The sequence below is a fragment of the Saccopteryx bilineata genome, chromosome 4 (genome assembly GCF_036850765.1).
Source record: "Saccopteryx bilineata isolate mSacBil1 chromosome 4, mSacBil1_pri_phased_curated, whole genome shotgun sequence".
NCBI lineage: Eukaryota > Metazoa > Chordata > Mammalia > Chiroptera > Emballonuridae > Saccopteryx > Saccopteryx bilineata.
The window spans coordinates 160,856,068-160,871,120 of NC_089493.1; the positions used below are offsets into that span (position 1 = coordinate 160,856,068).

Genomic DNA, 15,053 nt, shown 5'->3' on the forward strand with positions numbered 1-15,053 from the left:
ATGATGTGTTAACAGTAGGTGACTCTGGGTAAAGAGTATATAAGAGTATTCTTTGTACAATCTTATCTTTTTTTGCCCTTTTTTTCAAATTTGAAATTATTTCCAAGTGAAAGGTTTTTTTGTTTTGTTTTGTTTGTATTTTTATAAATATTGAAGATGAGGGAGTTGGATGGAGCTCCAAGGGCTTTGCAGTGTCACCTTGTGTCCAGGAGGCGCTGGCTGCCAGTTCAGATTCGAGTCAGTGTTCCGGGCGATGGACGTCACCATGATAACTGTATTGCTTTAACCTTTTGAGTAGTGAGGTTTTTTTCATGCTTGCTGACCCCTGGGAGTGAGTTTTTTTTCAAAAAATGAAATTAGTTCCAGTTCCAGTTTTATTACCTTAAAATCGTGTTTGTTTGATAAGCAATTTATGGAAACAAGAAGAACATACATTTGCCTTTTTTAAATGTTGCCTTACATTTTTAAATTAAAAAGTTTTTTACGATTGACCTCTGGATGGTCAGGAGGCACGAGGACATAAATGAACGTTTGTACTACTCAAAGGGTTAATAGTCATAAATGGATAATCAAGCAATTAAAGCTAGATCGCTTACGTAACAAACGTGGGAGAATGCGATAGAATTTCCTTATGGCTCACTCTGGAAAGAAAAGGAAACAGTTCAGGTTCTTTGTTGACAGGAGCAGTTGGAGATTGGGCCAGTACTTCTTTCAACATCTGTACCTTCCAACAAGCAGAATGTTATCAGACCCCTTCTTTCCATCAGGGATTTCTGAAGCCACATCATTCCCTTAGCTGATTCATGAAAACTTTGACTCCTGGGTCAGATCCCTGCACCTAGACATGAGCATAACCCAGGCAATTTGTATGTTGGGACAATTACATCTATTTTTGTTTAGTGCCAAAATTTCCCAAGATGACCTTGGCAGTGTCATAGTAGATTTGGGAGAGGAAGGGGTATCCAATGACCCCTCAGTGGGCTTTCAGAGACCACAGTGTCTGATCTTGCTCTGAACTCATAGGGCCCTGTGCCTCCGCCAAAAGCAGCCAGCCGAGTGGTTCACTTCCTCTGAGATCTGCTGTAGAAGTCAGTGGGACTCAGTGTCCTGCCCACACTGACGTCTTAACACACATGGCTGTGATCACACCCTGCCCCCACCAGCCCGCCCCACCAAAGGAAAATATAGGGTTAGTTTGTTCAAGTACATTTCCTATGGAAATAGAAACCTCCTCTTCAACCTGATTTACTTCTGGAATGCATGAAAGGAGAGGTTGCACTTCACACCCTAATCTCCAGTTTGGACTGTGGCATCATGAAACTGAATATTTTGTGCTACCCTTTCCTCTGATAAAGGTGGAACTGCGTGGGAGACTTGGAAGTACAACTATATAACGAAACTGCTCTGCCTCTTTGCCAGCATGTGTAAAACCAACGATAGAGGGCGCATACTGGGAAATAAACCCCTGGGGCAGATAGGTGTGTTGTCACAGCAGACTTCTTTCCCGGGTGTGTTGTGTTAGTTCTTCAAGAAGGGAAAAGTTGAGAACTGCTTTATCTGCACGGGTACTGGGAGGTCTCTCTGCCCATATGTCAAATTGTGCTGAAGGGTTCATAGCAGAAGAGAGGAGCATCAGAGATGAAAATGGAGTGGGGGACGTGATGGAAGGATTAAATCTGAGAGACAGTCAGTTTGCTGGCTACACGTGCCCCTAGAAGGAGCTACAGACAACCTGTGATCTTCTGGCAGAGACCCTTGAAGTCAGACAAGGAGACAACAGCCTTGTGCCCCTGGACTTTGAGGGGCCAACGGCACCAGAGCTGGAGTGAGTCAGTGAGAACATGTCCAGCCTCCAGCCAGTGCATGCTGCACCTGCTTTGTGCCTGTTAACCTCGGTATGAGTAATGATCTATGGATAATTTATTGCACTCTACAATGTTCCTAGAACCATGCTGAACACTTCATAGGATATTGCCTTATTTATATTTACAAAAGCTTGTTCTCCTTTTATTTTTTTGAACAAATATATTTTTTCAACTTTATTGAGATATAATTGACATATAACAGTGTGTAAGCTTAAAGTGATAATTTGATTATATGTGTCTATTGCAAAATGATCACCAAGTTCTAGTTAGTAAACATGTCCGTCACCTCACACGGGTACTGTTATGTATGTGGTGAGAACTTTAAAAAGCCACTCTCTCAGCGCTTTTAAGCATATGCTATAGTATTGACCTGTCTCCTTTAAAACAATGAGGAAACAAAGGCTGAAAAGGTGTCCTACCAAGGACAAAATATTTGTAAGTGGTGGGGCCAGGATTCGGAACTGGGTCCAAATCTCAAGTACTTTTTTACCACACTGTACACAAGTACACATCCACACAAATACACACACACACACACACACACACACATACACACACACACACACACAGAGTGGGCTAGATTTCCCGGTCTCTGCTTCAAGAAAGAGCTTGGTTTGGCTTTTCCGATTTGATCCTAGCATTCTACAGTCCTATCTGCTTAGAAAGACATAGTGATGGTTGGCCAGAAACCCTGGGCATTCTAAGGCAACTTGGTGCTTTATTTCCTGGGTGGGATCATCTCCAGTCTGGCTGCATGTGTTGGCAGGGGCTGTCTGTAGGGTCTCCACAATCCTGGTGTGAGATGCCAAGATCAGGTTTGGTAAAAACTAATGGGCCACATGAGTGGGAACTGTCAATGGGCTGGACTGGCTTCCTGTCCAAAGAATGGCCAGTTCTTTGTGCCCAGGGTCATTTGTCATCTTCTGCCCCTGTCTTTGCAGCCAACCTCAGTCTGAAGCCCAGGGCAGTGGCTCTTGGGGAGCGGCCAGCCTACCAGGGGCCTGTGCATTGCATTGCAACCATCGTCCGGACTGAGGGCCTGGTGGGGCTGTACCGGGGCGCCGGCGCCATGCTGCTGAGGGATGTCCCGGGCTATTGCCTCTACTTTATCCCCTATGTGTTCCTGAGTGACTGGATCACACCCAAGGCCTGTGCGGACCCCAGCCCCTGTGCTGTGTGGCTGGCAGGAGGCATGGCAGGTAAGGCAGCGGCAGTGATCCCTGTCCCTGGCTGGCCACTGCATGGGACAGCTGGGAAGCCCACCATGCCCTTCTCAGTCATGGGGAAGGGCAAGATTCATCCAACAGTTCCATGTTAAGTACCTACTATGTGCCAGAGCAAGGGCTAGGAGTGGGAACTGGTCCTCCCTTTCTCCCATCCCCTCTCTGCTTGACCTGTGGGGATAAGTCCCTATTTGGGCTTATTCAGCTCCCAGTCAGATGACACATTCTGAGCACTTACTCTGTGTCAGGTGTTCCTGAGCTTTGCAAAGGAAGTGGTTATTAGGGTTCACCTTTTTTGAATATTGGCACATTGTAAACCTTTCTCATGTGAGGATTTTGTTACCTCCAGGAGGTAGGAATCAGTCTCCCCATTTTTCAGATAACAAAGCTCAGATCCAGAGAGATTAATTGACCAAGCCAAGGTCACCCAGCTAGTGCAGACAGTGTAGCAGGGACGGTGCAGTCAGAAAGATCCAAGTTCACGTCCACACTTACTCATTTTGTGACCATGGACCAATCCCTTATCCTCCGCACTGCATCCCCACGTCATGCAGGATGAAAGGCAATGCCCTTCTCCATGCCTGGCTGCCTGGGGCCCCCTGGCGCTCATTCTCTGCTCCTGCGACTGACTTGCTGGGCCCCAGCCCCACCGGTCTCTGCCACAGGCTGCCCCTCACCACCATGTAGGTCATCAGGGACTTTGATGAGACCCATTTTGGTCAAGAGAAGGGTGTAAAAACCTGATTGAAGTGAGATTGAGAGAGAGCAGAATAAAAGAAATCGGAGAACCCAAGTCCTACAGCACTTGGGAGGGGTCTGGCTGTGCAGGACAGGGACAGAGAGAAATGTAGCTGCAGCCAGAGGGGGCACGTTAGTCCGAGAGGACTGCTTCTTAAGAAGGCTGATAATGCTGACCTGTGGTGGCTCAGTGGATGGAGCGTTGACATGGAATGCTGAGGTCACTGGTTCAAATCCCTGGGCTTGCCTGGTCAAGGCACATACAGGAAGCAACTATTACTTGTAGATGCTTCCTGCTTCTCCCCCATCTTGCTCACTCTCCCGCTCTTTCTCTCTCTCTCTTCCTCTTCTATCCAAAAATCAATAAATAAAATCTAATAAAAAAAAAAGGCTGATAACATGGTATGCTTGATGCTGAGAGAAGAAAATTGTCTTTCCTCCTCCTCCTCTTCATCATAATTAGCTATGCTTGAAACTCAGCCAATATGTAACAAAGCCACGTCTTCACCACCAAACTCCAGTGTTTCCCTCACCTCCACCGGCCTTAGGCCTGGCCCACCTGCCTCCTAGCCAGTGTTCAGTCACTGCTTGAGGCCTGGCTGGGAGGACAGACAAGGCCCTGTGGCTTTCTCGTTTCTGGTGAGAGAGGGCAGGCAAACCTCCATTTGTACTACACTCACGATGGGCAGTGCCAGGGGCAGCAGCCTATTACACTAACAGGAGGCAGGAGGTCCAGAGGGCTCCCTGAGGGCCATGGACAAGGGCCACTGGGGTTGGAGGCTGGGATGGGCCAGCCGAGGGCTTGGGGCAGGCAAAGGTCTCTGTGGGAAGCAATTATAAAACCTTGCAAACCAGCTGCCTTGAACTTTGGCATGAGTTTGTTTTTCTCTCCCCATCCAAGAATGTGCCAGCTTTTGTGTTTACACAATAACCCAGCTGTGTTGTTTTTCCAGAGTCCCTTAAAGTCACAAAAGTGCTGGAACCAGGGCACCTGAGTTGATCCAATGAGGATTACCCAGGGGCACTGGTCCTAAGGCTTCTATTCCATATATCTGGAAAAGATAAGAGATTTTTAAAGACCTGTTCCTGTTCTTTGCCATCCTCAGGCTGGTCCCTTGGCCAGCGGCCCATCTGCACAGGTTTGTTTAGCTTCTGTATGTACAGGGTAAATCCTGCCTCTGGGCAGCTGCAAGCCTTCGGCCTCAGGCCTCACCCTGGGCTCTCCCCAGGCCCCCTGGAAAGATGCTGCAAAGCACTGGGGGTGGGGGGTCCTATTTCCGTTTCTGCAACTGAAGCTGCTAAGAAAGGCTTCCACTTCCGGAGCCCTGGCTGTGGGCCCAGCACTGTGCTAAGTCCTTCACATGCAGACATTTATCTATCTTCACGGCAACCCTGTGAAGACAGATGCTGCTGCCCAATTTTACAGGTGACAAACCCAAGGTCTACTGGGGGTAGGATAATTCTGCAAAGTCTCACAACAAGTAGCAAGGGAAGCTTGGGAACAGCCTTGACAGGTCCTAACCCTGAGCAATTCCACTTCCCTCATCAGCTAATGAAGCCTTGGAATGGTGGAAATCTACAGGGTTCCCTGCAGATCCCAACCAGTCAGCCTGACATCTGTTTGTCTCTCTCTTTACAGGAGCAATTTCCTGGGGGACAGCGACTCCTATGGATGTTGTGAAAAGTCGACTCCAGGCAGATGGGGTTCATTTAAACAAATACAAAGGTGTCCTGGACTGTATCACCCAGAGTTACCAGAAGGACGGTCTTAAAGTAAGCCCCACCGCAGTCACGCGGGGTCAGTGTCAGTCCCTGGAAGGTCAGTCAGACCTGTCAGGGTGTGAGATTATAGAGAAGGGTCACTGAGGTGCTGGTGGTTACCATTCATCAAGCACTATGAGAGAAACTGGTTCATCCTGTCCTTGCCCCGGCCTGGGAGGAGGTGGGCGTGCACCCCACCTGACAGAGGTTCAGAGAGGACTGGTAACCCACCTGAGGTCAAACAGCTGATGCATGGTGGAGCCGGGACCTAGACCCACATCTGTGTGTCACCAAGCTCGCCTTCTCATCAAGCTAGGCTGGGAGGTCCTTCCTCACTCACTTTTCAGTGCCTCGCCCTTCCTCCTTCTCCTAGTGGGAAGTCCCAGAACCACCCCAGTCGTCACATCTCACAAGTTTCGGTTCCCTGATCTCTTCTGCTCTCCCACCCATGCGAATCCAGACTCCATCACTTCTGGTCTCAGCTACTGAGGCAGCCTCCAGCTGAGCCTCATCTCTTCCTCTTTTTTCCTCCTTGCATCCAAAGGCTTGTCCTAAACCCAAGCCCCTTCCTGGCCCCCAAACTGTCCCAGAATGCAGACCAGACTTCCATGCCTGCATCCAAGGTTGTGAACAAACCCACCACTGCCTATCTTGTCTCCCATGACACCCCTAGCACCCTCCAGAGATACCATCTTGTTTGCTCTTACACAAATAGGCCCTTGATTTTCTTGACATGCTTCTTAGAATCAGTAAACTTGAGTTCAAGGCCAGGCCTGGCTATTTGTGAGCTGGAGGAATCCAGACAAATTGCTTCACCTCTCTGAGCCTCAGTTTCCCCAGGGATAACCATCCCTGCCAGGTTCGACAGGGATATTTGTGGTTTAATTTAAGTTGCACACGTAAAAAGTGCTTAGCTTAATGCATCACATATAGAGAACATTTTAAAAGTTATCCATTTGTCATTGGCATCATGAGTATCAGTATTTTTATTAGTTTTAATGTTACTGCTGAGCTCTGGGCCTTTTCCCATGTGGCTGCCTTGTCCCAAGCCCTCCAGTATTTACTAACTGTCCACTCCAGTGCATCCACACTATTTTTGTTTGCTTGTTTTTGTTTTGTTTTTGCTCCAATGGAGTGCTGGAAGTTCTCTGGAAACCTGGACTTCCCCAAAGGCTCTCTCATTTGTGGGTGACTGCCCAAGTCAGTGTGCTCCAGGTGCTCATGGACCACGGCCAAGAGGGGCTAGTGCCAGCTCACAGGCTACCTCAGGTTCCACTGCCAGTGCTGAGGTCTGCCTGCCTATTACCTGACATACAGACGGGAGACACTTCTTTTGGTTCCCTTGTATGGTGCTGGATTTCACAACTCCTGCAGCCATTTTGTTCATGGATGGATGCCAAATTTTTGTTGTTGAGGTGGGGACAAAATGAGGAATGTCTTGTTCTACCAGGATGATGACATCACACTCCTATGAATTTTCCTTTATTGAGGTCTTGATTTCTTCATACAACTTCAAGTTACTGTTGTGTCATTTCATTTTACCCTGAAGGACTCCCTTAAGCATTTCTTGCAGAATAGGTTTAACGGTAATGAACTCCCTCAGCTTTTGTTTAACTGGGAACGTTTTCATTCCCAGTTTTTTGGTTTTTTTTTTCTTTTTATTGAATTTATTGGGGTGACATTGGTTAATAAAATTATACCAGTTTCAGGTACTCTTGAAGGATAATTTTGCTGGATATAGGATCCTAGTTGACAATTTTTTCTTTTAGCACTTTGAATGTATTATTCCAGTGTCTTCTGGCTTCTAAAGTTATCTTTACTGAGGATCCTTTGTGCAATGAGTTGCTTCTCTCATGTTGCTCTCTTGTTTCTTTGTCTTTGTCTTTGAAAAGTTTATTATGTATATTAATGTGGGTCTTTTTGTGTTCCTCTTACTTGGAGTTTGTTGAGCTCCTTTGCTGCTTATATTCAGGTCTTACATCAAATTTGGGAAGTTTTCAGCTATTATTACTTCAAATATTCTCTCTTCCCCTTTCTCTCTTCTTCTGAGAGTCCCACAATGCATATGTTGATTGGCTTGAGAGTTTCCCACAGGTCCCTTAGGTTCTGTTCATTTTTCTCCAATCTTTTTTCTTTCTACTGCTCAGCTTCAATAATTGTCATTGTCTTATCTTCAAGTTTGCTGATTCTTTCTTCTGCCTGTTAAAATATGCTTTTTCCTTCTAGTGAATTTTTCATTTCAGTTATTATACTTTTCAGTTCCAGAATTTCCGTTTATTTGCTTTTTCTGGGTTTTCTGTTTCTTCACTGATATTTCCGTTTTGTTCATATATCATTTTCTTGACTTTTTTCATATCTTCCTTTAGTTCTTTAAGCACCTATAAGACTGTTGTTTTAAAGTCTGTCAAGTAATTCTGCTATCAATCTTTTTCAGGGAAAGTTTCTGTTGATTGATTTATTTTTTTGAGTGGACCATACTTCCCTGTTTCTTCATATAACTTGTGTTTTTATTGTTGTTGAAAAGCAGACATTTGAATCTGATCCTGTGGTAGCTGTGGGAATCAGATTCTTTCCTTTTCCAGCTGTTCTTGTTTTGTTTATTGTTTTGCTTTTCTGACTGTTGCATGCTGTCTCTGTGCTGAGGATCAGGGGTGAACTTATGGTTTTTTCAGGTCTTTTCTGAGCCTGTACCTTTCCCTGGGCATCTTCAATCCCCAAATGTGAGATTGCTTTTAATGTCTTAGTCTTTAATGTCTGCCTCCCAAAAGGGAAAACGGGGAAAATGAAGGGGGAGGGACATTAGCCCTTTAAATCTCCTGGAAATCACTTCAGCCAGAAGGGAGGGCCTTATATCAACGAGGGTATGTATGTGTGCATGTGAAACAACAATGGCACTTCTGTGACCAGAACACCAATCAGTGATCAGAAGTAGACTTTCAATATTTGCAGGACAGGGTCCTTTTTGCCTATCCTGGCTACCATAGATATGTGCAGGTTACTCCAGAATCACATGCACAGCTTCTGCCACAGGCCTTGGTGGAGGCTGGGTAGCTGTTATTATGCTAAGAGCTGGAATTGACTGAAATTAATACAATTTACTGACCAGACCTTCCCCTAAAAACTGCAACTATTCAATAGACTCCAGAATCCCAAAATCAGACAGATTCTGTTCATATAGTTGTTGTCCAGGTGGGGAGGCAGATTCCTGGTATTTCCTATTCTACCATCTTTCTAGAATTCTCACCTCAATTGCCTTTTTAATTTTTAATTTTTATTTTTTTTGGCAGAAGCACAGTTTGTGATACAACCAACAAGTACAGAGGGACACATGAGAGAGATTCAAATGAGATGCTCTGTTTTTATATGAAATTTTTTGTCTGCTATCTTTAATATTAATGTGTCATAATTCTAAAAATATCTGTAGAAGCAAAATATATTGCTGATATTATTTCCTCCAAAAATTACTACCCTCTGTAACAAATTCTTTTTAAAGTCCTAGAGGGCAAATGAGGCCAGATAATCATTTTTTAATCTTAATAAAATTTGGCCCATAGTTTATAGGCAGAGACAGGTTTTATTTTATTTTATTTGTTTGTGACAGAGACACAGAGAGAGAGACAGGGACAGACAGACAAGAAGGGAGAGAGACGAGAAGCATCTGTTCTTCGTTATGGCACCTTAGTTATTCATTGATTGCTTTCTCACATGTGTCCTGACCGAGGGCTACAGCAGACTGAGTGACCCCTTGCTCAAGCCAGTGACCTTGGGCTCAAGCTGGTGAGCCCTGCTCAAACCAGATGAGCCCGCGCTCAAGCTGGTGACCTCGGGGTTTTGAACCAGGGTCCTTCGTGTCCCAGTCTGACACTCCATCCACTGCACCACTGCCTGGTCAGGCAGAGACAGGTTTTAAGTAAAGATAGCAATATTCAGCTATCAGATTAATTTTTAAATTTTTTATTAGAAAGTTAAAAATAGATTATATATGAACATAGGAAGCTTCAAAGGTGTAAGAGGATATATATCTATGTCTAATATCCCTCCTGTAGTTCCCTGGTCCTCTCTCAAAGGCAATCACTGTTATTTCTTGTGATATATTTTAAAACTATTCATGGCCTGTGCAAACATATATGTATGTATATATATATTTATGTATGTGTGTATTTGCATATAAATAACATATAGTAACAAAAAAGAATCCCCCACAGTCCTGGAAAGTTGGGATGTCTCACAGTCATATTCTTAGCAATAGGAGGAATGCCTTTCCCAGGGCTGAGGGATGGCTCCAGTCCCAGTTGGCTTGGGCACTGGCTTGTGGAGTCCCCATTCTGAAACACTTTTACTGTGGCTCACTGAGGCAGGGTACAAAGCCTTAAGCTGTTCCTGCTTTCCCATGAGAAAAGAATTCAATGGTAAGAGAATTGGAAAGCAGTAAAATAATGATGATGGTCCCAATTTTAGTAGCCCTTTTTGCAACTCGCTGAATGATTACCAGTGAAGCAGCCTTCATGATAGGGGGATTAGAAATCCATGGACTTTCAGGGCATTCCCAAGGTGGAACAGAAAAAAAGGTCTGGTCATTTTGGACCCAGTCTCTGCCTACTGTGATGATCCTGTGGGCTACAGGGGCCATGGTTCATACTTGGAGAGTTGTCATCTGAAATAAGGATGCTGGAGGAGTGACTTCGTGTCCTTTAGCTCCATAGAGGTAACTGCTGTGAAGGGATTTTGGGCAGCAGGATGAGATTGGATAACTCTAAGGAGTGACAGAGAGGAACATTTGTAGTAGACAAGTTTCCTGTGGTACCAGGGTTGGTTGCTATTTGGTTCTGCACCTTGTGGGTTCTGGAGCCTTCTCTCCAATGCAGGAATCCCCCACTATTAGTCACTGCTGGGATCTTTCAGCTCAGAGAGCATTCTTTTTTGTATCAAGTTCATTCATTCATTCATTTTTACATCCAGCAAACCAGCCATTTATCCATCCATTGATTCATTTAATAAAGTTTATAGAGGGTCCTCTAGGCCAAGCACAGCACAGGATCTGGGGATTCAGAGGGAAGCCACACATGCAGCCCTGCTCTCACTACCCTTACTGGGATTATTAATAAGAGGACATGCAAGCCACGCAGTTGGAATATAGTGTGAAAAGCGCTGTGACGGCAGAGAGATACTAAGTGCAGAGAAGACAATGGGCCATAATCCAACTCACAGTGGCCCTGGAGGGACTATGGGAGAGCACATCCAGATCTGGGGAGCATTCCAGTAGAGGCCCAGTGGTGGGAAAGAGTTGGCCCCTTAGGAGGGACAGGTCATTCGCCCGCCCAAAGTGACACGTGTAAGAGGCAGCCCAGAGAACGTGCAGGAACAGAGTGTGGGTCCTGCCAGTCCAGGGAAGGGTGTGCACTTGATCTTGGGCAGTGGGGAGCAATTGAGGCTTCATGAGGAACAACTGAGTCTAGTCTTTGTGCTCCAAAAGCTGCAGTGAAAGCCAGGAGGTCTGCACTTTGCCATCTTTCAGCCTCGTCGAGCAGAGGTAGAACAGCCACAGCTGCTGGAGAGAGGTCACATCTGTCTGTCTGAAGTGGCCAGTGGCTCCTACAGGGCCCAGTGCTGTAGGACAGGCAGATCACACTCCCAGCTGGGTTCTGCCTGGCTTGCCCTGCCTTGCAGAGCCAAACCCAGGTCCACAGGGAAGCCTCTGAGGGCACTAGCATGGAATTTTCCTCTAGGAACCTGACCTAGTTCCCTGCTGTTCCTCAGTCACTCTGGGTGAGCCTGTGGAATTCCAGAAAGGTTAGATATGAGGAAGGAGTGCTGTTGGTACAAGGATCCCGCTTGCCCCGGCCTGAATTGCTCCAGGCTTTTGAGCAGCCACTTGGTCACTTCAGGGATCCTGGTCCATCCACTCCCTCCCCAAGTCCACAAGTCCTTTCTCTCCCCTTCCCAATCAAACTGCACCTTCTAGGCTGCCACCGAGTGTAAGGGGCAGGCTCCTCTCCTGAGGGAAGGTCACCTGATGTCCTGACAGATGACTGGCCTGCATCTACCCTGATACTCCGGGGCCCAACTATCAAGAAAATGGGAAAGGCAAAGGGCTAGGTTTCTGCTTTCTTAAATCACAACACCAGCTTCATTTCATAAACTCCGTATATGATACAGGAGTCAGTTAACAGATTTGCATCTTGTGTCTGACAGTTATTGTGTCATTTATGCTTGGGTAGAAATTTGCCTTTGGTGTTTTCTAGAGAGAACGTTTAAGGACAGGCCCTCTCCACCCCATTGCTCACGAAAGCCCTTATCTGTTCTTATCATTTTACATTATGTTGCAGTTATCCCTGAATGGGATTAGCTCCCCTGTAGGTTCTAAACTTTCCAAGGGCTAGAATGAGATCACATGGATTTGTGTCTACCCAGCTCCAGGCAAGAAGATTTGGGGAGGAAGTGAAGCATCTTACCACGCTCCCTAGGGATGGAAGACAAATACATACAGTCTTCTTGCACTAACAGCTGAGCCACTCCTCCCCCGGCACTCGCACTAGGGATCCACTAATGACTGAGCTTGAGTGCTACTCTGCACAAAGCAATGGCTGTTGGTAACGGGTGGTGATGTGCTAGTCAACAGTTGCTGAGCGCTTACCGCGCAGCGGGCACTGCAAGAGTGCCTAACAGCACCATCTCATTTACTTCCTCAACAATTGCATCAGGACCACCATTTGCTTACCCCCATTTTAGTTGGTAAATTTGAGACTCCAGAGGCTACCATTTGCCTGAGTAGCACAGCCGCTGAGTGGTGAGGCTATGCCTTGACTCTGCCCACCATCTGCAGCACCGTGACCCTTTGGGCTGTCCTGTGACGCACCTGTCACAGTATTGGTCGTGGCTGGGTGCTCTGTCTACCACTGCCAAGTAGGTGAAGCAGGGGCCTCTGACATCCAGATTCCTGAGCACTGGGTGTACATGCACACGTGGGGGGCGGGGGGTGTATGTGTATGTTCACAAGAGAGTGGCAATTAAACAAGTATACGTGGGTGTTCACAGGACTCAACAGTTTCCCATCATATTTAGTGCACATGGACCAGGACTAGAAGGAAAAGTGCCATCAGATGTGACCTGGTAAGGGCAGGGGCATGCTGGGGCATCCCAGGTGGTCTTTGCCTGCACAGGTCCTTCGAGCTCCATGGGGTCCAGCCTGAGACAGGGGGCCTGAGTGGGCATCACCACCAGCCCTCCCTTTGCCCTTCAGTGGTGGCCCCCAGAGGGTGTGGCTCAGTTCCCTGTGATCAAGTGTCTCCTGTCAAAGGTGTTTTTCAGAGGCATCACAGTGAATGCTGTACGGGGCTTCCCCATGAGTGCGGCCATGTTCCTCGGGTATGAGCTCTCTCTGCGGGCCTTCCGGGGGGACTACGCAGTGACCAGCCCTTGAGTGCCAGGTCAGTATGCTTCCTTCACCACCAATTGTACCTTGCAAAGCTTGAAGCTCTCTTCTTGGCCGTGAAACTGTCTCTCTGTAATTTGTTTCCTGTCTAACCTGTGTTAATCCTGGGGCTAGGGCTGCCACCCTTCTTGTCACCTAAAACCCCTTCGTAGATGCCTGCCTGTGACCAGTGGCAAGCTGAGAGCCCAGTGACTGGGATTGGCACAGAGCTTACCTCTGCATAGTAAGCTCACCTGGTTTTCTATTCAGCAGCATTGATGGCCCTGGGAGAGAAGTGTCGTTTCACTGTACCATTTAATGACCCGGGCTCAGAAGTGAGGACTCAAACCAGGGTGCCCACCCCTGTCACATGAGCACCATCTTCCTACCTCCCTAGTGAACTCAGAGCCTGAGTTTGAGAGACACCAGAAGGCTCCCAAAGCTCTAGGGGACAGCCTCTGCCCTCTTTCCTCCCTCCCACACCCTGCCCTTTCCCCTTTCTCATTGCAGAAAGCTGAAAACAAATCTGAGCAAGAGACTCCCTTGTTCAAATGCCTTCTCGCCCCCCCCCCATTGCCCTGTAGGTAAAGCATCAATCAGTCTTTAATCATGTCTCTTCACCACCATCCCAAGAACACCATCCTCGGTCTCATCTCTGGGTCTTTTTGTGTGCTGTCCCTGCCTGACATACAGTCCCCACCTTGTTTTTATGCCTTTCCCCTCGTCCTTGGTTTCATCAGCTCCTCTTTGTCATCAGGACATCAGGAAGCCTGCCCCGATGTCCCAGCCGGGGGAGGGGGGTAATGCTGTAGGCTCCCTCCCACAGTGCCTGCTCAGCCTGGCGATTCTTCTCACTCCCCGGCCAGCGCAGAAGTCCCAGGAGAGCTGTGGCTGGCACTTCACCTCTGCACGGCCCCTCCTCTCACAGAGCTTGCCACAAAATGGCCACTCAGAAACATCATCAAGTGGCTGGATAATCAACCTCCAGTATCGTCTCAGTTCTTCTTCCTCTTTTCCATTCTCATTGCTCCTCCTCTGGCCCTAAACCGGACACTTGCAGAGCTCAGATGACAAAGTGGAGTGACACTGAATTTCTTAGTTACCTAGAAACCATTTTACTTGGGCCGTGGTGACTGCAAATTCTCTCAGAGAGAAAGGTCTTCGTCCAGAAGGTCTAGCACACCACCCTGCTGTCGCCCCTGAGGCAGCCGAGCCCCGCCAGGATGCCTGGATGGCCAGACCCCAGAATTGGGGACAGACGGACAGGTCAGGCTGATGAGAGTAAGCTCAAGATAAGCCCTGAACACTGGCTTTCAATCAGAGGCTTTTAGCTCTTTACTGAAGCACCCACATTTGCAGCTTTCCTGGTGTTTTGCCCTCTCGCAAAAGGAGAAGGGTAGCAAAGCATTTTGCATAGTTAGGCATCTTAGGTGACAAGTTAGTATATTTGGGTTATGTCCAAGGCAGGGAAGAGAAGTCTAGTTTTGAGAGCTGTGCTCAGATATTGGCCACTCCCTGCTTTGAACAGATGAAAGTGGCTTAAAAAAATGCTATAGGCCCTGGCCGGTTGGCTCAGTGGTAGAGCATCGGCCTGGCGTGCAGGAGTCCTGGGTTCAATTCCCAGCCAGGGCACACAGAAGAAGCACCCATCTGCTTCTCCACCCCTCCCCCTCTCCTTCCTCTCTGTCTCTCTCTTCCCCTCCTGCAGCCGAGGCTCCATTGGAGCAAAGATGACCGGGCGCTGGGGATGGCTCTGTGGCCTCTGCCTCAGGTGCTAGAATGGCTCTGGATGCAACAGAGCAATGCCCCGGATGGGCAGAGCATCGCCCCCTGGTGGGCATGCCGGGTGGATCCCGGTCGGGCACATGGGGGAGTCTGTCTGACTGCCTCCCCGTTTCCAGCTTCGGAAAAATGAAAAAAAAAATGCTATAATAAATTCAATGCATTTTTATTGTAAAAAAAATTGGAAAAATAAATAAATTGAAAGAAGAAGAACAATAACAACAAAACCCTAAAAAATACTAAGAGCTTCCTATTATTCTCCCAAGTGTTTTT

General features: G+C 47.2%; 1 protein-coding gene across 1 annotated transcript in view; it reads left to right on the plus strand.

Annotated features, from left to right (window-relative positions):
- Positions 1-15,053, plus strand: part of SLC25A48 (solute carrier family 25 member 48) — a 39,571-nt gene that overhangs the window by 21,507 nt on the left and 3,011 nt on the right. The window contains exons 5-7 of the mRNA XM_066272532.1: positions 2,807-3,064; positions 5,466-5,599; positions 12,885-13,014. Of these exons, the coding sequence (XP_066128629.1) occupies positions 2,807-3,064; positions 5,466-5,599; positions 12,885-13,007 (515 nt within the window). The 3' untranslated portion in view covers positions 13,008-13,014. The remainder of the gene's footprint in view (positions 1-2,806; positions 3,065-5,465; positions 5,600-12,884; positions 13,015-15,053) is intronic.